We start from the raw sequence: 25,079 nt of genomic DNA, 5'->3' as shown, positions 1-25,079 counted from the left end.
TCCTCCATGCAGTATGTGCCTTCCTTAATACCCATCACTGGGCTAACCCATCCCCCCAACCCCCCCTCTCTAAAACCCTCAATTTGTTTCTCAGAGTCCATAGTCTCTCATGGTTCATCTCCCCCTCCAATTTCCTCCCCCTTCATTTTTCCCTTCCTTCTCCTAATGTCCTCCATGCTATTCCTTATGTTCCACAAATAAGTGAAACCATATGATAATTGACTTCCTCTGCTTAACTTATTTCACTTAGCTTAATCTCCTCCAGTCCCATCCATGTTGATGTCAAAGTTGGGTATTCATCCATTCTGATGGCTGAGTAATATTCCGTTGTATATATGGACCACATCTTCTTTATCCATTCATCTGTTGAAGGGCATCTAGGCTCTTTCCACAGTTTGGCTATTGCGGACATTGCTGCTATGAGCATTGGAGTGCATATGGCCCTTCTTTTCACTACATCTGTGTCTTTGGGGTAAATACCCTGTAGTGCAATTGCAAGTTGGTACAACCACTTTGGAAAATACTGTGGAGGTATCTCAAAAAATTAAAAATAAAGCTACCCTATGACCCAGCAATTGCACTACTGGGATAAGATGGTTTAGAGAAGTTTTTGCTTTGGGTTTGTTTGTTTGTTTTGTTTTGTTTTTTCACCTACAAAGCACTAGGTGCTAGTTTGGGCACTGAGTTTATGCAGACAAAGCTGTGGCCAATTCAGAGTTTCTCTCCAAAAGGCACACAGAGAAAGCAGTCATTTGTGAGGCTTGTGTTTAAGACCATTTTAAGTGGGGGGGGGGGGGGGGAACAGACAAAACATTACTTATCTTGGGAAAGCTACATTCCATTAGAACTTGAACTTTTTCAATAGTCCTTCACAGTCAGGAAATCAAGGTATATTCGCTCAATTTAAAATCAATAAATGGTACCCCTAGTTTTAAGCCCCGCATTTAGGTATTTTTAGTCAGATGCAGTTCTTAGGAGGTCTGAATTTGCAAACAACCAGATGGAATAGATAAAGCACATGTCCAGATCGCTTCTATATGTAACATGTACATTAAAACTGTATGAAACATTCCCACGAGATAAACACAAGGTAATTACCATTTCTCTCAAAGCTGGCTTCTAGCCACATCACTTCTGTGCATTTATGAAGCAAGAACATTCTGTCAGGTAAGTAGCTTTGGCATTGGTACCCAACTAAACCAAACAGGGCATTCTCAAAGCAGGAAAAGAGAAGCAAGCCAGTGAACTCTATTCTCTGAAATCAACACCATCTACGTGTAGCCTGAAGTCACTGCTACCAGGACAAGTTCCCCAGCCTGGGATTAGGGCTGTCTTCCAAACAAGAAAATTATAACACTCAATATTGTTTTCAAGATCTAAGCTAATACCAGCAATTATAATATTTATGATCCATCTGTAAGCTAAACTGACTCTATCTTTTGAACTCCACATGGTAAAGATCTTCCACTTAAGTTTCTACAGTTGCCATAAAAGAGCCTAGTATTTGAGGATGAAAACCCTGAAGGACTTTGCTTCCAATGAATATGATCCTAAACACCTATGCAATTGTTCTTATCAAAGTAATGGAATTTGTATCTATAAAATATAATAGAATAAAATAAAATGCAATATATCTGAGGTTACAAACACGCTAAGCCAAAACATTTAACTCTCCGTGTGGAGTGATACACAGAATTGCGTTTTCACATTATCTTAAGTGAGTTCTGAGGCAGGCACAGGAGACAGGCACTGGGGAAGTTAGCTGGGGCAGATGTACTGTAGCAAAGGGACATGTCTGCTGGCTTTAAAACCCTAGGGAGAAAAACAAACAGTTCATGATTATGGTCACTTTCTTAGACTTTCTTTTGGAAGGACCTAAATGAAACTGGGGTGGTCAATCTGGGTTTACATCGATAAAACCTCTCAATCAGAGGCTCCTCCCATGTCACCCGTGGGACCCACTTGGGCACCAGCAACAGGAGGGCCCAGAAATGAAGGTGTGAGGTGGAGGTCAGAGATGTTCCCTGGGAGGCGAAACATTCATTTTGCTGCACAGGGCTGAGTGTTAAAAAGAGCATTAAAAAGCTGTCTAAACCATCCCACTTACTCGGCAATCCACATCTTATTGGAGAAGGGCTCCGGCTTCGAGATATCTGGAAAATACAAAGGAGTAATGTGAATGACACAGTAGATGGACCTCAAAGAATGACTCCCTTTGATATTTTATTCCTAAAACCAGCTAAATGGTTAGTTGTTCTGAGGCACTTTACAACTATGATGTCATCCCTGAGGTTGAGCAATGCGATTCCTCTTATACGTCCTGAAGTAAATGGGCAATCAATTTGGTTTAAATCATGTCATTCATTAAAATCTGGGCTCAGTGGCCTACGTTTGTTTGTTTGCTTGTTTGTTGGTTTTAATAGTTGCTGAAGATTTTGAGATTGGATGCTCAGTGGCCATACTGAATTCAATGCTTTCCAGAAAATAATTAGTAGTAGTAGTACAATTAACCAATTAAAATAAAATGATCAAATACTCTCTATCAGATTTTTATATGAATCATGTCATGTGTCCAAAACCCTGTCCTATGAAGGAGGGTCCCTGGGGAGCCAGAAAAGAATCATTTTCCAAATCTCACCTTTGCTTTCACTAAGCAAAAGCCACCGCCTATCCCTACAAACCTGTTATGGTTCAGAAATAACTGACTACAAGCAACATCTTGCTCTGAGCTTTCAAAAACTTTAGATAAATAGGCACTAACAAAGATGAAAGCTATTCTGGATGCATCAAGACCTCAAATAAGCCAAAAAACCAGGCTAACTAAAAATATTTGTATTTTATTTTGCAGGTGTATCCAATCACTATAAGAAGAGGACGGTGGAAAGGGGCAGAGTGGGCAGCGCTTTCACCATTAATAATATATTTTAGGGGCAGCTGGCTGGCTCAGTCAGTAGAGCATGTGACCCTTGATCTCAGGTTCATGAGTTCAAGCTCCACATTGGGCGTGGAGCCTACTCAAAAAAAAAAAAAAAGAATGTATTTTATTCCCTCTAAAGTTTGAATTATTTGGTTCTCCTTGGGCACAAAGTAGGAAAGAGAAAGACGGGGTGTGAAACATGCATAAGGGCTTTGTTAGAGGGACATTGCCCACCAATAAGCCTTCCAGTGAGAGTCCAGAGGAAAAATTTGCCATGTCTGTGAGTGCTATAGGCGTCTAATATTGCTCTTCAATAAGCCATGTCCTCTTAGAATAAGGAGATTGTGACTTTTCCAGGATAAAATTCTCAAGATTTCTTTTTTATTTTTCAGTCCACTAAATGCACTATCCTCTTGCTTTTACCCACTGTAAATACTTATTCGTGAATACGGGTAAGTAAGTTATATTAAAATCTCTAAGAGCAAAAGATCTGTGTCAGATTCATGTCTTTTCCATTTTGGGCTATTTCCTCTTTCTGGATATTCCTCCTTAATTTCCCAGCTCATTGAAATTCCATCCAATCTAAAAAGCCAAATCAAGTACCAACTTGCCCATGAACCCCTTCCTCACTACCAAGTCCAGAAAAAGTCCCTACCTCCTCTCATGGCTCTAGTCCTTCGTGCCTCTTATATGGATGATGGCATATACCACACTCAGTTACTTTGTTTAAATCATATTGATCTTCCTTTATTGAAACCCATTCAGGGAAGAGACCGTGTTTTCATCATGTTTGTGTCCCCCCTCTGCAAATCGAGCATCCACCAACAAAGGAAGGAATATTTGGTAAAGAGCATGCTGAAGTAATAGACGCTCACTAAACTCAGAAAACTAGACCTTATTAATGGAGGGTGGGGGGGCGGTTGTTTTTTATTTTGTTTTACAGAGGGAGTTTTAGAAGTTTATAGCTAGAGTTGCATTACTGGAGATAATTTCAGAGAAGTGGAGCCCTAGCTGTTGTTCTCCTCCACCACTCTCCCTAAAACAAGATAGAGCAAATATTTCAAGAATTTTTATTCAAAGGAACAGAAATTGTTAGCCTATCTGGTGTCCAGAGGTCTTGGTATTCAAAAGGCATGGACTAAATATTATTTGTTGAATAAATCAACAGTGGTGACTCTTAATAATGTTTTTGGTTTTCAGAAATGTTTTTGCTGTTATTTTTTTTTTGACAGAGGTATCAGTAATCCTCCCAAGAACTAATACACAAGGACGCCAGTGTTATTCTTCTTACTTTGAAGCGTGGAGGAAAATTAATACCTGCAATGCCCTTTATACAGTATTGAAATCCAGACCATTTGAGCAATTTCTCCAAAACTCATGCAATACGTTGAAGAGGAACCAAGGACCTGTGTTTAGGTCACTCCCATCCTATATAAGATATATAAGACTATATCTATTGCTCATTTTCATTCTAAAACAAAAATAAAACTATGAAATATGTAAAGTCTATTATTCTTCGAAGTAATTAAGAAAAACATGACCTCTACTTCCTTCTTTCTAGAATGATAAGTTCCTTAGCCCAAGGGAGCATAAAAATCAGTTTGGGGTTATTGCAACACGTTCTCTTTCTACATACAGACTTATAATCACCTCTTGTATAGGTGATGATTGGAGATAAGAGTGTCAACCAGAAGATGCTTTGTGTAAAAAATATTAGATATATACCGTGCTTAAACCAATACGGCTACGGGGGCAGACGGGACTTAAACTCCTGCTTCGACATCGACTTACAGATCGAACTGAATTCCACTAAAAAAAGAGAGAGAAATAGCAGTTTGTGAAAGTTCACCATGGCTTAAAACAATATGCATATCCTAAAGAATGAGAGGTTTTGCTGATATGATTACACTTGGCCTATTACTGGGGATCAATCAGCATGAGACACACTTTTCACATCTTACAGCTGCCCAATATTTGACAATAACTTTAGGGTATTTCTCAGATGAAATCCCATGACAGTGAACTTTGGAATATTCAAAGTCTCGGTGCTAGAATTTTGTTTTGATGAGTAAATTGTTAGAAATTACATTCCAGCTTGCAAGTGTCAGAGAATGTAAGCCCCATGTGGGCAGGGATTTGGGTCTCTTTTGTTCATTGCTGAATCCCCAGCACCTAAACACAGTGCTTGGATCATAAAAACATTGTTGAATGAAATGAATTAATGAATGAGGGAGGGAGGGAGGGAGGGAGGGGGTCACCATTGTTGCCCATCTATTAACTAAATTAATGACTAAGAAAACGATATTCACTATAATGAGATTTTACTAGCAAAATCCTTCTCACAAATTTCCCTTCATTCAACTTTTTCCTTTATTCCAAGTACTTCCTTTTAGGATTTTCACATTTTGTTTTAGGAGTTTAAGCTGGGATAAATGTTGGCGATATGCTTGAGGAGAGGAAGAAGGAAGTTTAAATGCCTATTTGATGTAGAATATACGAATAGTGGCCATTTCCTCTCCCTCCCTTCCGAATTGCACTACAGAGGGTCTACAATTAGAGTTTCTTAGCAGAAAGTGATAGTTGCAGGAGCAAGAAGCATGTTTTATGAGCTCATTCATCATAGACCATGTGTGGCTGTCAGATCAACCCAACCCAATTTCTGTAGGTTCAACTTCCATAGCACAAAATATTTTATTGAGATACTATTCACTCTAGTGGAATGTTTCAGCTGCAAAAACCCTTAAGTTCTTTTAAAATACTCTACTCCTGTTCTCCTTATATTATGAAAAACTGCCATTAAAGCACTTCCCTATTCTCTTGTTCAAAGAGAACAGGAACTGAGCCCACCCAGATGGTGGCTTTGCACTGGACTGAATAGCTTCCGTTTAGAATTCACTTAATTCTTTCTAGGAGGGGCAGGATAAAAACTCCATTGTGTGAACTATACAGAATATCCAAGCCCCCGTGGCCACCCAACCCCCACCACCACACACATTAATACACTTTCATAATTACGACTCCATTTTGAAGGTTGCCCAATTATTTACCATGTCCAAAACATTTTACAACCAATGCATATAGGAAGCAACCCTCCAAAACTGTTGGGCTACTCTCTCCCCACCTCCTCTGCCTTCTTTTTTTTCATCCCTTCCCCCTCCCTACACATCATACCAAGGAGAGAAAAACAGAGTACATTCATCGTTTCCAACATGGGTAATGGTCAGTAAAAATTTGGCCAACTGTTTTCCTCAAAGTTAATTGATCCCTTCCCAATGCTTAGAATTATAGAGGGCCTCCAATAAGATGAGCTCAAAGAGCTTTACCCTTATGATAGCATATTTCTAAGATGGAGGAACCAAATAGGACTAGTTCCATCTTATAAATAAAGCAACAGACAAAGAAGTTACTGCCAGGAAATTATGAAGAATCATGGAGGAATTAAAGAAAAGAATCTCTTCTTTGCCAGCCAGTCCGTTTCCCCTCCTTTGTATGAAGCCTTATCAAGCAACTCTTTAGACTTCCTCTATAGAATCTCTGGGTTTAGAAATGTTCTCGAACTTGTGAATCAAACACTTGGGATGAATTGTCACTATGCAAGGCCACCGTACAAAAGCCCCTCTCTTGGTGACAGCTTCTCCCTTCATAATGACACAGTCATTCTCCATGAGAGCAGGCCACACGTGATAGAGGACCAAGGGAGCAGTGAAATCAGAGTCATAGCTGCGATGGTACCTATTTTAAACACACAAAAGAACAAAAAAGAGAAGTTAAGCAATGATGTAGTGTAACTGGAGGACATCAGTGTAAATTCTCATTTTCTATTATGCTCAGTCTAGATGAATATGGATCCTGATTCTGTTACTGAAGAGATGGTTGTGGGCTCTTAGAATGGGAATCAATGATAACAAGGACCCAACATGGACTCACACAGAACAAGTTCTGTCAGACTAAACTCGTTCCTTCCCTTCTCAGAATTATAAGTTGCAGGTCAGGGAAACACTAGAGACGGAGACCATCTGAAATCCTGTAGGCACCCTGAAAGATTTCTCATGCTATCTTTGTGGGCAAAATAAGAAAAATAGAGGTGGATGATTGACTTAAGTAGATGGATTAGAAACTGGTTCAATGATCATACCCAAAGTGAAATAATTAATGAGTCAATAAGACCTTGAATTCAGCTCTCTCTCAATCGTTCGATAAGTAACATGTTCATCAATGACCTGCATGAACTATAGATAAACCACTCAAAGGCTAGGGATGGGTAGGAAAAGAGAAATAAAGAACAGTATCAAAAAACAGCTCAAAAAACAGGAACAATAAGCTGAATCTAATAAGACACAATGTAGTGCAGATACGTATGAGGTTCTATAATTGAGTCCAAAAAGCATATAGTTGCACAGATAGAGGCAATAAAAGGCTTAATCACAGTACAAGTAAGAATAACAGGTTTCAGTTGAACTCAGAATGATCAACAACAGTGTTATATAACCGAAAAACAAAAAACAAAAACAGAAAACACTAGTACAGATTAGCGGGATTAAGAGAGAATAAGACTGGAAAGGGTATTAGTCTCTCTAAGCTGCTCCATTCAAAGCAGAGGACTACATCTAGTGTGGAGACTTAAAAAGGAATACTCAGAAAAGCATGGAACACAGGCCAAAGAAACTGATCTATCAGGAAGTCTCAAATCCCCTTTACATGGAAAAACCCAAAGCCATGAGGCCAGAAGTAGGAAGATTTGAATAATTGCTTCAAATATGTGAAAGGCTGTCAGGTTTTTTTGGTTTTGCTTCTTTGTGGGTTTTTTTTTTTTTTTTTTTTAAGGATTAAACTTGTTCTACGGGGCGCCTGGGTGGCTCAGTCGTTAAGCATCTGCCTTCGGCTCAGGTCATGATCTCAGGGTCCTGGGATCGAGTCCCTCATGGGGCTCCCTGCTCCTCGGGAAGCCTGCTTCTCCCTCTCCCACTCCCCCTGCTTGTGTTCCTGCTCTCGCTATCTCTCTCTGTCAAATAAATAAATAAAGTCTTTAAAAAAAAAAAACAAAACCTGTTCTATGAAGTCCTCGAAGTAGAACCAAATAGTCATTATTAGGAGCTCTAGTTTCAGCTCAACAGCCTTTCAGAGGTACAGGTTACAGAGTGCACCAAGAGGCAACAATTTCCGTCTGATTAAAGGCATGGAAGCAGGAGGACCCCAGAGGTCTGTGAAGTGTGCAGATTCCATAAAGTAAATTGGGTGAACATTTCTGAGTGGTTCTATGCATTCTCCAAAGGAGAAAGGAATAAAGGAAGGGGGATGAAGAGAATATGTTCTGTAAGGAAATCAAAAAGCTCAATTGCAGTGTAATGTTCTAATAGCAGCTCTTCCATGAGTGGACATGTGTTAGGAGGAATGATCTGAAAGAAACTAGAAACAGGGCAATGGCAGGAAAATATGGCAAGCTAGAAGGCAGTTGGAAACACCATCATTGTGATTTGGATAAGCAAAAGAAATGTATGTAGTCTCTGTCATCAATAGCTTGTAGGGATATTGGGCCACCACCACCCCATAACTCTATAGACTGAACAAAGACCAAGAGCTAACATTTATTGAGTGCTCAATGCATGCCAAGCAGTGTTCTTTAAAAAAAAAAAAAAAAAAAAGATTTTATTTATTTATTTGAGAGAGAGAGAAAGTGCACAAGCAGAGGGGAGGAGTAGAGGGAGAGGGAGAAGCAGACTCCCCGATGAGCAGGGAGCCTGATGTGCGGCCCATTCCCAGGACTCCAGGATCTTGACCTGAGCTGAAGGCAGCCACTTAACTGACTGAGGCACCCAGGCGCCCCCATGCCAAGCAGTGTCCTAAGTACTTTATCTGAATGAGTTCGACTAACCTTCTCCAGCCCTAAGAAATAGGTATTATTATTTCCCCCATCTGACAGAGAGGGAGCTAAGGAACAGAAAAATTAAGTAGCATGCCCCAGATTATAGAGCTAATTGGTGGTAGAGCTGGGATTTGAACCCGAGCAGCTTGATGCCAGAGCCTCAAGCCTCAGAATGTTCTTAACCACTAGCTTGGCCTCTTCCCAGTGATTTCCAGCTGTATCATAAGAGCCCATAAAATTTCAGTAAAATGTTTTAAATTAATTTAATTTCTTCTAATTTATATAGGAAACATTTACCATGTAAAAGTTGATAGAAATCTAATGGACCGAGAGAGTCTCAAGTGCTAGTGTGCACAAGGAACACCTAGGTGTTTCTTAAATGGCAGATTCTTGAGCCCCACTCCAAACCTACTGCATAAAATATCATGGGGTGTGATCCAGGAAACTGCCTTTTTAACAAGACTTGGGTACTTCTGACACAAGTGATATATCTCTATGCCGTACTTTGAGAAACCTGGCCTAAATACTGCAGTAGAAACCAGTAAAAAGTAATACACATTTGTATGTATGTAGCGCCTTTTTTTAGTGTTCCAGACAGGCTCCAGGTACTCACTAGTTCTCCCCAAGACCTTTCCAATACATTCAATGGAAATGATTACATCACCTCTGAATCACATTTGACTGAGAAAGAAAATGACCCCAGGAGAGGGGTCGGCCCCCTGGCACAGAGAAGTATATGGCAGGGCCTGGAAGTCACGTCATGTCTATTGATTTCCCCACCCAGAGTTCTTTTCCCTAAATTGTTTCCAGGAAATAGAGAAAAGTTTATTAATAATTAAAAAAAAAAATCCCTTAGCTTCTGCTCTAATGTCTCTTACTTGCAATCATTAAAAATTTCTCCATCCGCCCCAAATGCAATATCTAGGGGTGGGTCTAAAGCCTGCATGGCAAAGGCAATGCAACATATCTCCTGGATGAAGTCACTGAGGAGGCAAAAGTCAACTTCAGGAGGAAATGAAATCTTGGGATTGACATTCATGGCTCGGATCACATCCTGAAAAACAAAAAGATGGCATCACCTTGTTACCAACCTGTGACAAGAAGCTCTGACATCCAAAGGGGGTTATGTCAGGTGGGGGGCGGAGAAAGAGCACATGGGTAAAGACGTTGTAAACTAGGAAAGTCGCACATGTGCTGGAGGAGAAAGACTCACTAATGGGGAAGGAGGAAAGATGATGCGGAGGACAGATGGCATACTGAAGGCCAAGAGAATCCTCCCCCTCAAAAAAAACTAAAGCAAACACCCTTAGTGGGTTTTATTTATTTCCTCAATTCTCTATTCTGGGCAAGTATATGAAGTGCCAACTTGTTCATAGTGTAGAATAATAGCAATTATAGTAGCTTGCCCTTATTGGGTGTTTGCTGCGTGCCAAGTCTTGTGCTAAGCAAATTACTTGCTTGTTTTTCCTCTCAAGAACTCTGCGGGGGTCATGGACATTGTTGCTCCCATTTTAAGGCTGGAAAGCTGAAGCACAAACAGGTGAAGTAAATGTGCAAGGTCAGACAGCTAGTAAGTGACACAGCCAGGATGCAAATCGACACCCACCTTCCCCAAAGCTGTTGCTCCTAAGCACTATGGTATTCTATCTCCAATATTAAGAACCCATCGGAAGAATAGAACTATAAAGGTCAGACTATTTTTTCTCCGCATAAAATGTCTAAGAAACGGCCCATAATGACTGGTTCTACAAAGTCAACTGGATGCTGCTCCTTTCTGCTATCCCGTTACGTAAAAGCAACCCTGAGCACTGGGTGGATTTCTGAGGTGTTAGTATTCCACATAAAGGGCAGCAGTAGCACGCCAGTCCTACTAAGAGACCCAACACTTACGTTAACACTGCTTTGGGAATCATATAGATCGAGATGACAAATGATATAATCCAAGACGGCATCCTCAAAGTTACTCGACCCCGCGAGAGATGGTGTCAACGATTTCCTCACGCGGATCTTGAAATGCCTGAATGCCATTTTAGCTACATGGAATGCCTCCTGCACGTAAAAATGCAGCAAATTTATTAGGTAGAGGAAGGGGAGTAAAGAAATCCAAAGCAAGGAATGAAGAAAGAATACCCACCAAAAATTCAACATCGTATGGGTCTTCTGATCACTAAACACAGTTGGTCAAAACTAATTTTAATCTGGGAGAAAATACATACCTCAATTTTGAAAAGTACATAAACACATCTACGACTATGCACGTTCACTAATTTCAAGACAGTTGATCCTGGGAATCCTGAGTGCAAGAGGCAACACAGTGCAGAGGTTCAAGGAAACAGATCATCTGTGGTCACATAAACACTTAAAAAGTGCTGGTTAGGGGCGCCTGGGTGGCTCAGTTGGTTAAGCGTCAGACTCTTGATTTTGGCTCAGATCATGGTCTCAGGGTCATGGGATCGAGCCCCATGTAGGGCTCTGTGCTTAGCAGAGTCTGCTTCTCTCCCTGTGCTCTTTCTCTTTCTCTCTCGAATAAATAAATAAATCTTTTTTTAAAAAGTGCTGGCTGATGCTATGATCCCACCACAATGTCAAGGTCCAGAAATGAAATTATCAATCTGTGTTTATGTTATACAAAGACACATATCAAGTATCTGGCATGTTTCCTGGCATATATTAATTCAACAAATATTTATTAAATGCCTGTTATGTGGCAGGCACTGAGGAAACTCAGTTATGCATGAAGGTCATGGCCATTAAGCTTACAGAACTTTAACCAACTTCTTAATGAAATGAATCACAGCTGGTAAACTTTTTTCTGCAAAGAGCCAGAGAGTAAATGTTTTAGGCTTGCCTAAAATACATACAGTCTCTTGTCACATTTTTTTTTTTACAATCGTTTAAAAATGTAAAACCATTCTTATATTCCTAGCTCTCAGGTGGTATTTTCCTTAGAAATAAGGAAATAACAGACCAGGACAAGATCTATCCCACAGGTCATAGTTTGCTGAGTCCTGAAATAAATTAATAACTCAGGATAATGTTCAGTAGACTCTGATAATTCTGGTCTCATACCAGTGTTTCATTTTCTTTTTAAATATTAACTGTTCTCATTTCTCAAAATGGACCCTTAGTATCTCAGTATGGTATCCACAGAACAAATACCTTTGCTTTGAGAATTAAGGATTATATATGAGCACTTTTAATCTGCCATCCTCAAGTAACTCACATACTAGCAGTTTAGTAACTTCTCTTAGCTCAATAAACGGAAGAGTTAACAGCCTTCTGATTTTTTTTTTTTTTTTTGAGAAGGGAAGGAAATCATCTGGAAGATTCAGTGCAAATCAACATAGTATATATTCATTTGAGATAATCCTCTATTTATGGATACTTCTTCAACAAATGCCTGATCAATATAAATATTGATATATATGAATAGTTCTTGACTGCGAAAAATTAGCCATCCCAAATATTTGTGAAGGAAAGAAGGAAGGAAGGAAGGAAGGAAGGAAGGAAGGAAGGAAGGAAAGGAAGGAAGGAAGGAGGGAAGGAAGGAGGAAAAGAAGGAAGAAGGGAAAGAAGGGAGGGAGGAAGGAAGGAAGGGAAGGAAAGAGGGAAAGAAGGGAGGAAGGAAGGAAGAAAAGAAGGGAGGGAGGGAGGAAGGAAGGAAGGAGGGAAGGAAGGGAGGAAGGAAGTAAGGAAACAAGGACGGAAGGGAGGGAGGAAGGAAGGAAGGAGGAAAGGAGGAAGGAAAGATGGGAGGAAGGAAGGAAGGAGGGAAGAGAGGGAGGAAGGAAGGGAGGGAGGGAGGAAGGAAGGAGGGAAAGAAGGAAGGAAGGAAAGAAGGAAGGAGGGAAAGAAGGGAGGAAGGGAGGAAGGAAGGAGGGAAGGAAGGAAGGGAGGAAGGAAGGTAGGAGGGAAGGAAGGAAGGAAGGAAAGAAGGAAGGAGGAAAGGAAGGAGGGAAAGAAGGAAGGAAGGAAAGAAGGAAGGAGGAAAGGAAGGAGGGAAAGAAGGAAGGAAGGAAGAAAAGAAGGAAGGAGGAAAGGAAGGAGGGAAAGAAGGAAGGAAGGAAGAAAAGAAGGAAGGAAGGAAGGAAGGAGGGAAAGGGGAGGAAGGAAGGAAGGAAATGAAGGAAGGAGGGAAAGAAGGGAGGAAGGAAGGAGGGAAAGTAGGGAGGAATGAAGGAATGAAAGAAGGAAAGAAGGAAGGAGGGAAGGAAGGAGGGAAAGAAGGGAGGAAGGGAGGAAGGAGGGAAGGAAGGAAGGAGGGAAAGAAGAGAGGAAGGAAAGAAGGAAGGAGGGAAAGAAGGGAGGAAGGGAGGAAGGAAGGAGGGAAGGAAGGAAGGGAGGAAGGAAGGTAGGAGGGAAGGAAGGAAGGAAGGAAAGAAGGAAGGAGGAAAGGAAGGAGGGAAAGAAGGAAGGAAGGAAAGAAGGAAGGAGGAAAGGAAGGAGGGAAAGAAGGAAGGAAGGAAGAAAAGAAGGAAGGAAGGAAGGAAAGAAGGAAGGAGGAAAGGAAGGAGGGAAAGAAGGAAGGAAGGAAGAAGGAAGGAAGGAAGGAAGGAGGGAAAGGGGAGGAAGGAAGGAAGGAAATGAAGGAAGGAGGGAAAGAAGGGAGGAAGGAAGGAGGGAAAGTAGGGAGGAATGAAGGAATGAAAGAAGGAAAGAAGGAAGGAGGGAAGGAAGGAGGGAAAGAAGGGAGGAAGGGAGGAAGGAGGGAAGGAAGGAAGGAGGGAAAGAAGAGAGGAAGGAAAGAAGGAAGAGAGGGAGGAAGGAAGGGGCGGAGGGAGGGAGGGAGGGGGGAGTGGAAATCCCACCCTCCGTCTGTGGCCTCAGGGCCGACCAGTCCCTTAGGCCGTCCCGTTGGGCTGACGCCCGTGCTGCCCCCCGCGGGGCGCACGGGCCTCTGGGCGCAGCCGCACGAGTGTCACCTACCACTGCGGCGATGTAGATTACGCGCTGCACGGTCTCGGCTTTGTCGATGCAGCGCCGCAGCAGGGACTGCGCATCCAGCCGGGCCTGGGAGTAGGCGTCGCTGAACCGGGACAGGAGGGCAGCCTTGCGCGCCACGTTGGACATTTTGGCGCGATTCGGGGACGGGCTCCTGATCTTCACGACCGCGGTGGCGGGGCTGGTGGAGCGGCTGCGGCTGCGGCTGCGGCTGTGGCTGCGAGGGCCAGGGCTGGGAGTCCGGCTCCGGGCGGCCCTGTTGGTAAGCAAGAACCAGCCGGAGAAGCGCTCTGATTCGCTTCTCTCTCATTCCCGGCCCATGACCTGCAAGTGATGGCCAGGAGCCGTGCGCCCTGCTGCCCCAGGGAAAGCAGCTGCCCCCCGCCCCCCGCGGCCTCTCTGCCCGGCATCAAATACGCGGTCATCCGCTCTGGATCTGCACAGGGAATTTGCACCTCATTTTATCCTTTAAGCAGCCCTTCGAGCTCAACATCGATTGTTGGCCATTTCAAGGCCAAAGAACTAGAGGCTCAGAAAAGGAAAGTAACACTGGTGGCAAGAGCCAGAGGGAGAAAGACCAGCTTCTCAGTATTTCTTACCCCAGCCTTGGGGTACTCACGTATCAGAGGCTGATACGTGAACGTATGAACACTCAACCGTGAGAAAGAAGATCTGCGTTCTCGTTCTACAGCAGTGGGACCGTTCGCGCTCATTTCTCCCCTCCAGAGTCTGAGTTCTTACCTACAACATGCTCGCCCTCTTTCTGGTTGGGAGGGAGGGCCTGAAAGATCCAGTGGGCTAATACAGGTGGAAGTGCTCGGTGAATTGTAAAGCACGGCATCAGTGAACGGTATTGCTATCAAGTACAAAGTAAATTCTAAAGGAAATGGGTCCCTAAGGAGGGAAGCGTAGAAGATACTAGGAAGCAAACGGTTCTTCTACAAAGCCCGCCCTGAAGGTGGAGCGGAGTGAAGCGAAAACCCTCAACAGTAGTCTGCCAATTTCCATGGTGCGAGAAACACTGCCGCCGCGACCCATTTCGAGCTATGAATGTGACATCACACTGAACTTGGAGGGAGGCAGACGTGCACAGAATCAGTTCTAGGGAGCCAGGACAAGCTAGTACCAGCACAACATGGCAGAGTGACTCCCCGGAATGAAAGGGTAAGGTGGCATTTAGGGGAATGGGGACCAGGGTGGGAGTGGCTTTGATAGCTTGGATCCCCGCATGCTGTGGGGCTGAGGGAGGTGGTGGGTGTTAAAAAGAACAAGGAAAACGCTCCAAGAAAAACGTCCCGCTCTGTCCTCACGTAACTCCGAATGACCTGTCTTAACATTCTGTCCATCAGTAGAGAGGGATGTCACAAGAACACTCACCTACACACTTCATCAGACAAAATGAGCTATAGAAAGTAAAATGACAGGTGGTCACCCCAGAGAGGGACTGGCAGGCCTCAGAGAACAGGACCCCCCTATTATGGAACATTCTTCCGGCATGGGTACCATGCATGTCTGACAGGCCCACCCAAATCTGCTTTCAAGCCAAAGAACTATCATCTTCTCATCTCACATATCTCTCAGTTTCATTCCTTGGGCTTCCATGTCAGCCCCAAATCAATTAGTGCCCAAGCCTTACAATCCAGGAGGTATTTTCTCTCTCTGGAAGAGGGCAGTTAGAGAAAACAATCCGTTTCAGTTCAAAGTTTCCCATATTGTGGGGGTTTGGGTGCAAGATGTCCTTTCATTTTTTCCCAAGCCACGTTTTTACCACTACCAAAAGGAACTTAAATGAAAAGATCTGTGAGAATTGGTCAGACCTTCCTTGAAGCACAGATTTTTCAGCAGACAAAACAGCTATCTCGTCCTTTAGCGTCCGGAGCTGTTTCTCATAATCAGAAATCACTTCAGTCCGCTGCTCTACGCCCCACTTGTCAATGCCCCGCTGGTCCAACCTCCTCTGCTCAGAGGTCCTCGGCTCCGTACACCGATGCTCCACACTTCTATGTTCTACGTTTCGGTGGCGGGATTCCTCCTGGACTTGAAGAGATTTAAGCCTGAACAGAAAACAAAAATTAAGGAGGAAAGAAAAGAGAAGGAGGGAAGGACGGAGGAAAGGTAATAGCAACAACTGGCATACCTAACAACAGAGGCTACTCTACTCAGCAAAGCAATTACTGCGTTGGACAACTCTGATGGAAACGCACGAGGAACAAACACAATTCAGAAAAGAGCAGAATTACCAGGGTTAGAGTGCCACCCCACGTCTGCAGCTTGCATGAAAAAAGGCTCCTGAGAAAGGAGTATGTACGCAGATCCTCCAGCAAAAGCAGAGTGGGCCTATAGTCATCCTGTTCTATATTAGGCTGATCTTAACTGCACAGAACTCTGGAAGCATCAGACCTCCAAAGCCTAGGTCCAGAAGCTGGCCAAAGATACAATCTCCTATCTTCATTAGCTCTCTGATTCTCTGAACAGATGGAATGGGGGCGGGGGGGTGGGGGGTGGAGTATGATAATAGAGATGGAATAACATCCACAATACTAGGTGGAAGGGTGAATTTATACAAATAATGTATTCTAGAGACAAAGCTTCAGAAATAAACTTAGCATCCTTATAAAGATGCAGAGAGGCATGACTACCTAAAACAGGAGCAAACCCACACAAAGAGAACGTGCTGTGATGAAAAGGACAATGATATAAGATGAAAAGGTAAGGGCTAAGATTAAGAAGGACACAGAGAAGCTAAAAATGCAATAGCAGAATTAAAAGCTGCACTGGAAACGGTAAAGAACAGAATCGCTGCTACAGGAAATCACTCAATTATAGGGTCAAAGAATCTGAGAAGTTCTATCAAGTAGGAAATAAGAGATGAAAATGATGGTGAGAACTCTTAACCTAAGCGGCCTGAGGTGACCTCTGAAAATAGCCCGCTATTCGCTTAACCTAGAAAACCCTACAAAATCATGCACGTCAGGAGGTTCAAATCTTCATGTTCACTTTAAGAACACATGTGAAACTGCCCAGGCCATCAAGGGTATGCAGATCCCAAAAGCCACGAGGTATCTGAAGAATGTCACTTTGCAGAAGCCATGTGTGCTATTCGGTCGCTACCCTGGTGGACCTGGCCAAACAGTGGGGCTGCACACAGGCTCGGGGGCCCAGGAAGAGTGCTGAGTTTTTACTGCATATGCTTAAAAAGGCAGAGAGTCATGCTGAACTTAAGGGTTTTGATGTCGATTCTCTGGTCCTGGAGCACAACCCAGGTGGGCAAAGCCCCCAAGATGCGGCGAAGAATTTACAAGGCTCATGGTCGGATTAACCCCTACATGCACTCTCCCTGCCACATGGAGATGGTCCTTACTGAAAAAGAGCAGATTGTCCCTAAACCAAAACAGGAGGTTGCACAGAAGAAAAAGATATCCCAGAAGAAACTGAAGAAATAAAAACGTATGACCCGGAAGTAAATTCTGCATTGAATAAATGCAAATAAAATTAAAAAGAGAGAGAGAGAGAAAAGAAAATGATGGTGAGGGGGAGATAGAAGTAGAAAACAGAGCAGTGCTCCCAGCTACAACAGTGAGGGTGTTCCCAAAGAAATCAGAACAATGGAACATGTGTGAAGGCAGCAAAAAGGTATTTGTGTGTGTGTGCGTGCATGGGTGTGTTTTAATACAACCCCCACTTGCTTTTTGGGGGGAAAAATCAAAATTAAGATCAATGAAGGTATACCCACTTACCCCTGTCAGAATAGCTAGAATGAAAAAGACAAGAAGTTATAACAAGTGTTGGTGAGGATGTGGAAAAGGGGACCCTCGTACACTGTTGGTGGGAAGGCAAGCTGGTGCAGCCACTCTGGAAAACGGTATGGAGTTTCCTCAAAAAGTTAAATATTGAAATCTAATAATTCCACTACTGGGTATTTACCCAAAGAAAACAAAAACACTAATTTGAAGAGATATATGCGCTCTGTATTTATTGCAACATTATTTACAGTAGCCAAGATATGGAAGCAACCCATGTCCACTCATAGATGAATGGATAAGGATGCGATATATGTATATGTGATATGATGTGATATGATATATATATTTATATATGTATACACACACAATATATATACATATACATACAATGGAGTATTACTCAGCCATAAAAAAGAACTAGATCTTGCCATCTGTGACAACATGGATGGACCTAGGGTGTATTATTCTAAGTGAAGTAAGTCAGAAAGAGATAAACAAATACCATAAGATTTCACTTATATGTGAAATTTAAAAAAATGAATCAACAAACAAAAAGCAGAAACAAACCCATAAATACAGAGCACAAACTGGTGGTTGTCAGAAGGGAGAATGTGGGGGGATGAGTAAAGGGGGTGAAGGGGAGTGGCAGGCATAGGCTTCCACATATGGAAGAAGGCACAGGAATAAAAGGCACAGCATAGGGAATATAGTCACTGATATCGTAATGGCATCGTAAGGTGACAGATGGGAGCTGCACTTGTGAACGTAGCATAAGGTACAGAGTTGTTGAATCACTATGTTGTACATCTAAAACTAATAGAATACTGTGTGTCAACTATACTTTGATTTTAAAAATTCAAGGAAGATATAACCTTAAAGTATGTGTTTATGCTCTCCTTCTAGAAATTTATATTTAGAGAATTATCTGAAATTTAAACTAACATTTGCTGCAATAATTATCACAATGTTATTTCCAATGTTTAAAATCAGTATCAAAGTAAATGTTCACTATTAGGGAAATATCTAAATAATGGAACATGATGCATCTATTTAAAACTAAGTCTTGCACTATTTTTTCTTAGTAATAGAGAAAAACAATGTTAAGTGAAAAGATGGGGTCCAAAATTGTATCCTTATGCTGATTTTGTAGTAATAACTATTTTTTTAATGTATCAATTGGAAGAAATAGCAAAATGGTAACAATAACTGGCTCTGGAATTTTGAGAGGGTTTTTGGGTTCCTCTTATACTCTGTTGTACTTGGAAATTTTTCTATAGTAGACAGCATTTTTGTAGTAAGAAAAAAATTATATAAAACATTAATAAAACTATTGCTGCCTTTCCTCTTTGTGAACAGCTTCTTTCATATTGTAATGGAGTACCAAAAAGCTAAATTCAAAGATCAATCAGCAGACTGCAATAATCCTGTCTTTTTTTTTTTTTTTGCTTACTGCTTTCTTAGCTGATTTATTTCCTCCTCTGCAGCCAAAAGGGATATGGCTGATCTGTTCTTGGTTTCTTCAAGAGTCTTTTCAGTTTCAGCCAGACTGTAAGAGAAATCAGTAACTTAAGACAGATTTTCCAAAATTGGCAGACTTTCCAAATCAAGGCATAGGTTGTCCCAGGAACTTTTGGCATATGATATAAGTTCAACAAAAACAAGATCAAATTATGAGACATCTGCATCCAATCAGATACTATTGCAAATATTATGGTGCGCTTGTATGCAAAAGCATGCTAGCATTCTTTCTCAATGTCAAACGTGAAGACATTATAGAGTGGCTACCACTAAAGAGCTATGTAATAATTATTAATGTTAGAATGTAAAGGGCAAAGAAACTTGTTCACTTCCTCCTTCTCACCCTCCTAATTCATCTGCTCAGCACACCAAATCTTCAGGCTGCCTCTCCCTATAAAATCTCCATTTTCTGCAATATCCCAATACCCTTTTCTGCAGTATTCTCATTACTTTGCACCATAGAGTTGCATTTGATCTAATTTTCCCAGACTTCCTACATATAAAGAAAAAATTATTTGCCCACCTACAAAGAAAGTCTTCCACAATCACACTTGACTACCAAGTATTTCATGCCTCTAACTTCCACCACTTATTGAGCATGATTTTCCTGAGTTTTCAACATAGCTAGGTCATTGTGAGTTTCAAGGACTCTCTTCATTATAGGCAAATCATAACAAATCCTATTATTTCTTTAGGTCTATCTAAAATTTAAAAAGAAATGGATGTGTATGGATGACATTGGATGGAGACCAGTGGTTCTCAGTTAAGTTGCCCTAGTCCAGCAAGAGATCATAGGTTGGCAAAGGTTTCTTGACTTCTTGGACCCTACCTCCCTGTACTATCCAGGCTCTTTCATCTGAGGCTGAGAGGTTGCAGTTGCTATCTAAACTCACACCTGTCTTCTTCCTTCCTTTTAGATGGAAGAATGGAAGGTCAAACACTGGGGTCCTCCCCTAGACAGTGAAGCAGATAGAGAAATGATGGGCTAGCAGGATTCCTACCAAGTCCCCACAGATCCCGACCAATCAGGCAATGCAAGAGGTGGTGTGATTACCCAGTGTTCCTTCCCATCTCCTTCTCCTCCTCCTCCCCTAACAAGTGCCCACGCAACCTGTGAGTGCTCATGCAAATGTCATCCCTGACTCTCTCAAGCCAAGTGTGTCTCCCCTTCTCTGGAGCACCTCCAACACTTGGTTCACACTAACAGTCTCATTACAAATACACTGTGAGCTACTTAAGGGCAAAAATTATTTTTTATCTTTTTATCCCCAATACCTAAAATAGTGCCTGTAACACAGGAGAGATTTTTTTAGTTGAAAAATGAATGAACACAATGTCTAAAGTCTTTTAACAAATGCCAAAGTAGCAATAACTTCATAATAGGGCTACTGGCAATTAAGAGGAAATTGCTGTGATTTAATTCAGAGGTGACTATGTTACAGGGTTTTTAAAGTATACATGGAGAAGAAAATGAACATTTTTGTCAAGAGAAAACTGTAGAAAATTAAAAGGAGCAAATAGACCAAGAAAGGAAGGAGAGTATGAACAGGAATAAAGTAGTTATGTTTTTCTCTTAAGGCATGGCACACCTGTGTGAACACATGTACATACAACCAAACGTACATGCTAATTTGGCACCCTTGAATGATATACAGAGAGAAGAAAGGGAGGTACATTCATGTGCCAAGCATTATTTTAAGCAAGTTAATGTATTTTACTTATTTTTTATTAGGGATTTATTCATTCATTGAGGATATATCATGTGGCAGGCATGATGTTGGGTGCTGGGGATACAACAGTGTCAGAATAACAGATATAAGACAGTAACCCTTTGGGGCTTCTAGTCTAGTGGATCAGAAACTTGCGAACCAATGTTTTAAAGTTCCAAATTGTGGTAAGGGCTATTTTCAGATCACTGTGAAAGAGAACTACAGAGCGGGGGGAAGGAAAGACCTTTCGATATACATGGTCACAGACTCTGAGAAAGTCACATTTCAGCTGAGACCTGAAAGATAATAAAGAACCAGCCATGCAAAGAACCAGAGAGAGACTGCCATGTTTCTGAAAGAGCACAGGCAAAGGCTGCAAGGTGAGGAAGGGGACCACAGACCAGGTGAGGAGAGCCTGGCATGAGATGAGGGTGTAGAGAGAGGCAGGGCCAGATCACACAGGGCTACAAGAGTCCTGGTAAGGAGTTTAGAATTTTTTTCTAAGTGTAAAAGGAGGCTACTAACAGCTTTTAAGCCAGGGTCTGACTTTATAAATTTCTATGTGTGAAATGGATTATAGTAGAGCAAGAATGATAGCAGGGTAGCCAGTTGGAAGGCAACTGGTTGAGGCAACAGGTATCAGGGCCTTCAACTGGGCAATGGTGGTAGAATAGTAAGAAAGGGACAAGAGTAGGAGATGTTTAGGAGGTAGATTCAACCAGATTTGCCAACAGATTGGAGATAGGAAATGAAGACACAGAGACTCATAACCAGATCCCGAGTATAAAATCTAGACATCTTCCTTTTCGAGGATTCATCAAACTTGGGCAGACCTGTCCCCATTGAGCACTGTATTAGAATTTGCCCATTTGTAACTGAGTCAAAACCAATCTGGGCTCCACAAGGTCAGACATGGGGAATCTCCTTGGTGGGCCACTCATTCCATAGCAGGTAGCAGGTAGAGTAAGAGAGAAAGGAGAGACCTAGCTACCACAGAATGTGGGGGACAGACAGCATCATTTCTGATGCCTTAAAAGAATAAGAACCACAGGTGGGTTAAAAACCAAACCAAACTAGGAAATCCAAGGTAAAGGAGCAAACACCTTCATCTGTGCCACTTTCAAATGAGATGCACAGGGTTTGGTGGGGGGAGGGGAGGATATATATATAGTGTACACACAAAGGATAAAGCAAATAGTATGAAACATACATGACAGTGTATATGGGTGTTCTTAGTACTATTCTTACAGATTTTCTGCATTGGAAATTATTTCCAAATAATTTTTTTTTTTACAAAAAGTATGCAGTCATAGTTCCTTGACCCCTGATGCTCCTGATGGCTATTTACAGAGCCATAATGATAAGAGAGGGAGGTAGGAAGGAATTCCTGGCTCCCCTTGGTGCTGATAGAAGTCAAGAACCAGCAAAGTCTTGAAGCCCTGCCTCACAGTTAGTGGCAAATGGAAGGGCCTGGCCAGCCGCAGTTGCCAGCAAATTCTCCAGAAGATTTAACCAGACAAGCCACAAATCAGCACCCCTTGGCACAAGACTCTACTGCCCATTGGAAACGAGGCAGCAAGAACTCATACAGCAGCACAAGACCCAAAGTCTCTCCTCTCCAGCTTGAGTCATCCCTCATAAGCACGCAAGCATCCCTCTACTTCTAAATGGCCAGTCTAGGGAAGGAGGAGGGCTGAGGAGACTCCTGGAGAGGGGGGGAAAAAGCCCCTAACAGAAGTTTGAACTTGGAACTAACTGAATATTTACAGGAAAAGGACTGTATAGTAAACCAGAAAAGAAGTGGTAAGTTTAATTATCCTCACCTCACTCCAAATCAGCTGATATTAGTTGAAATAAGTTGCAGAAATTCGGACGATTGTGCTTTTTTGCTCATTACATTTGTAAATGTTGACGGTTGCAGCCATAAAACTGTTCATTGACAATGATTCCAATTGGAAATGAATGGGGGGTGTGGAGGTAACTGTGTGTGTGTGTCTATGTGTGTGCACACACACACACACACATGCAAACACACACAAAGAAAAATGTCTGGAGCAAAATAAACCAAAATGTTAACAGGGATGAGATAACAGGTGATTTTCACCTTTACACTTGTATTTGTTGTATGCATTTTGAATTAGCAATAATCATGCCTCAGATAAACCCCTTGGCTATGATACTGCCACTTTCGTATGTTGTATGCATTTTGAGAAGGAAACTTTTATTACTTTTATAATCAAGCAAAACTATATCAGTAGAGATGCTTTCCTTAAAAGGAAATCTCATCAGAGAACAAGGCAGCATGCCACAACTTATTCCATCACAAGCCCTAACTAAAGAGTTCCTTGCCGCCCCATACATGTCCGCAGTGGAGCAAAGCTCCAACTGAGAAACATCCGATTGATGGGTTTTGGCTAGGTGGGCTGAATGCAGTTTCAGACACATTTGTCTGTCTTCCTCAAGTGCAAATCCAAGGCTTGCAATTTTCTTTGCAGTGATTCCTTGAGCTTGCTACCCTGGCTTGGCATCTGACACCGGTTGCTGCCTGGCATTGCTTAACTTCTTTAAAGTACTTTTTATATCTACTAATTATTCCAAAATCTTGAAATGCTCATTCTTTAAAGAGTCTGACTTCTCAGCCAGGCATTTATACCCTCTAAATGAGCACATCTGACAGACGGATGCAGCCTATTCATCTTATTTTTGCTCTCTTTCCTTAATTTTACTCTTTGTCTGACCTTCTTTAACCCTCTCCCTTTTGCATCTTATTTTTCTTTCAAAAGATAGATTACCAGGGGCACCTGGGTGGCTCAGATGGTTAAGCGTCTGCCTTCGGCTCAGGTCATGATCCCAGGGTCCTGGGATCGAGCCCCGCATCAGGCTCCCTGCTCTGCGGGGAGCCTGCTTTTCCCCCTCCCTCTGCTTCTCCCCCTGCTCTTGTTCTCTCTCTCTCTCTGTATCTCTGTGTCTTGAATGAATAAATAAAAAATATCTTTAAAAAAAAAGATAGATTATCATATAACAATCTTTCCCTGTTTACATATATAGGCTCATAACAGGCCTCTAGAGAAGGAGGAGCTCCAGGGATGGAGCCAAGGGGAGCAGGGTCTTAGGTAGCCTAATATAATATAGAAATCTTATCCCCAGATTCAAAGACACTGGCTCCTTACTCTCTGTCTGACGCTCTCTCTCGCAGTCTCTCTCTCTCTCCATACACACACACACAGAGTTATTTGCAGATGTCTACCTTTTACATGAGCCATTATTCTCCTTTCAAACTTAAAAATTAAGAACAAACAATTCTTTTTGGAAAAAGATAACTTGCATTCCTCTTACTCGTCTTGAACCTGGTTGAGTTGATTATGAGTCGAAGTCAACTCAGAGTCTAATTGTTGCATGTCCCGATCCCGAACACCAGCCTCTTTATGTCTCTCCTTATCAAATGTGTCCTGGAATGATACACAAATCAAAAATAGTCTTGAATACATGAAACAAGATGATGGGTTGCACCACATTATGCTGAGCAAAAGAAATCAAGCACAAAAGGACACAAATGCATAGTTCCATATATATGCAGTTCTAGTGCAAGCAAAATTAATCTAGAATGATAAAAATCAGAAGAGTGGTTGCCTGGTTGGGGGGGGTGGGTAGGTGACTGGGAAATGGCACAAGGTAATGCTCTGGAGAGATGGAAATGTTTTATAACTTAATAGGGTGTGAGTTACACGGATATATGCATTTATTGACCTATGGATTTCACTGCAGGTAAATTATAGCTCAATTTTTTATTATACATCAACTTTTTAAAAAGCCATTGAAATATCATCTCATATCTTTATACTCAGAAGAACACCCACGGGGTAAAAATCTCAGCAACATGTAAAAAATCCCCAGGGGAGAAAAATTTGCTTAAAACCAACTGATGTCTATGGAATACTTAGCCTATGTTAGTTGTTTCTGCATGTTTATCACATTTAATTCTCAAAATGGCCCAAGGGGGTCAGCAAAAGCATTGTTTCCTTTCCAGCAAGTGAGACATGAAAGGTTAGTCAACAGACTCAGGACCATAGAAGAGCGACCAGAATTCTGCCCAGTGACCTCCAAGCAGGAACCCTTCCACCCCTGCACCCCTAAGGCTGCTAAGAAAAGACCACTCTACATACTTTAATTTTAGAAAAGAATTTATGGAAATCCATATAAACATCCAAAACCAAGGTTACTAATGCTTAATGATGTTAATGCCTTAAGCAAGGTGTATGCTCTCTTTCCAGTCTGGGCTTCAACTGCCTAAAACCTGACACTAACCCACAGAAATCACCCCATAGCAACAGCAAATGACAATACTCTTTGTCAGTCTCTGAGAACTAAGTTTTCAACTCGTTTCATTT

At 41.9% G+C, this 25,079-nt stretch overlaps 1 protein-coding gene across 8 annotated transcripts in view; it reads right to left on the bottom strand.

Moving 5' to 3' along the window:
* Positions 1–606: 606 nt before the first annotated feature.
* The window catches only part of SPATA18 (spermatogenesis associated 18), a 46,646-nt gene continuing 22,173 nt past the window's right edge, over positions 607–25,079 (bottom strand). For 5 of the 8 annotated variants that reach the window (XM_064584472.1, XM_064584471.1, XM_064584470.1 and 2 more), the window contains 10 exons: positions 24,028–24,140; positions 18,915–19,010; positions 15,539–15,775; positions 13,707–13,977; positions 10,671–10,829; positions 9,659–9,834; positions 6,526–6,649; positions 4,643–4,726; positions 2,108–2,153; positions 607–1,812 (listed from right to left, as the gene is read on the bottom strand). In XM_064584472.1, coding sequence (XP_064440542.1) covers positions 1,805–1,812; positions 2,108–2,153; positions 4,643–4,726; positions 6,526–6,649; positions 9,659–9,834; positions 10,671–10,829; positions 13,707–13,977; positions 15,539–15,775; positions 18,915–19,010; positions 24,028–24,140 — 1,314 coding nt within the window. In that variant the 3' untranslated portion in view covers positions 607–1,804. Of the gene's footprint in view, positions 1,813–2,107; positions 2,154–4,642; positions 4,727–6,475; positions 6,650–9,658; positions 9,835–10,670; positions 10,830–13,706; positions 13,978–15,538; positions 15,776–18,914; positions 19,011–24,027; positions 24,141–25,079 lie in introns of all 8 variants that reach the window. The other 3 variants (XR_006791827.3, XM_064584475.1, XM_064584474.1) reach the window with 3 other exon arrangements.

This window comes from Mirounga angustirostris, unplaced genomic scaffold (assembly GCF_029215605.1).
Source record: "Mirounga angustirostris isolate CCGP_5_RB_7025 unplaced genomic scaffold, mMirAng1.0.hap1 SCAF_2, whole genome shotgun sequence".
In the NCBI taxonomy this organism is placed as follows: domain Eukaryota; kingdom Metazoa; phylum Chordata; class Mammalia; order Carnivora; family Phocidae; genus Mirounga; species Mirounga angustirostris.
This window is presented reverse-complemented; position numbering and strand designations above follow the sequence as displayed.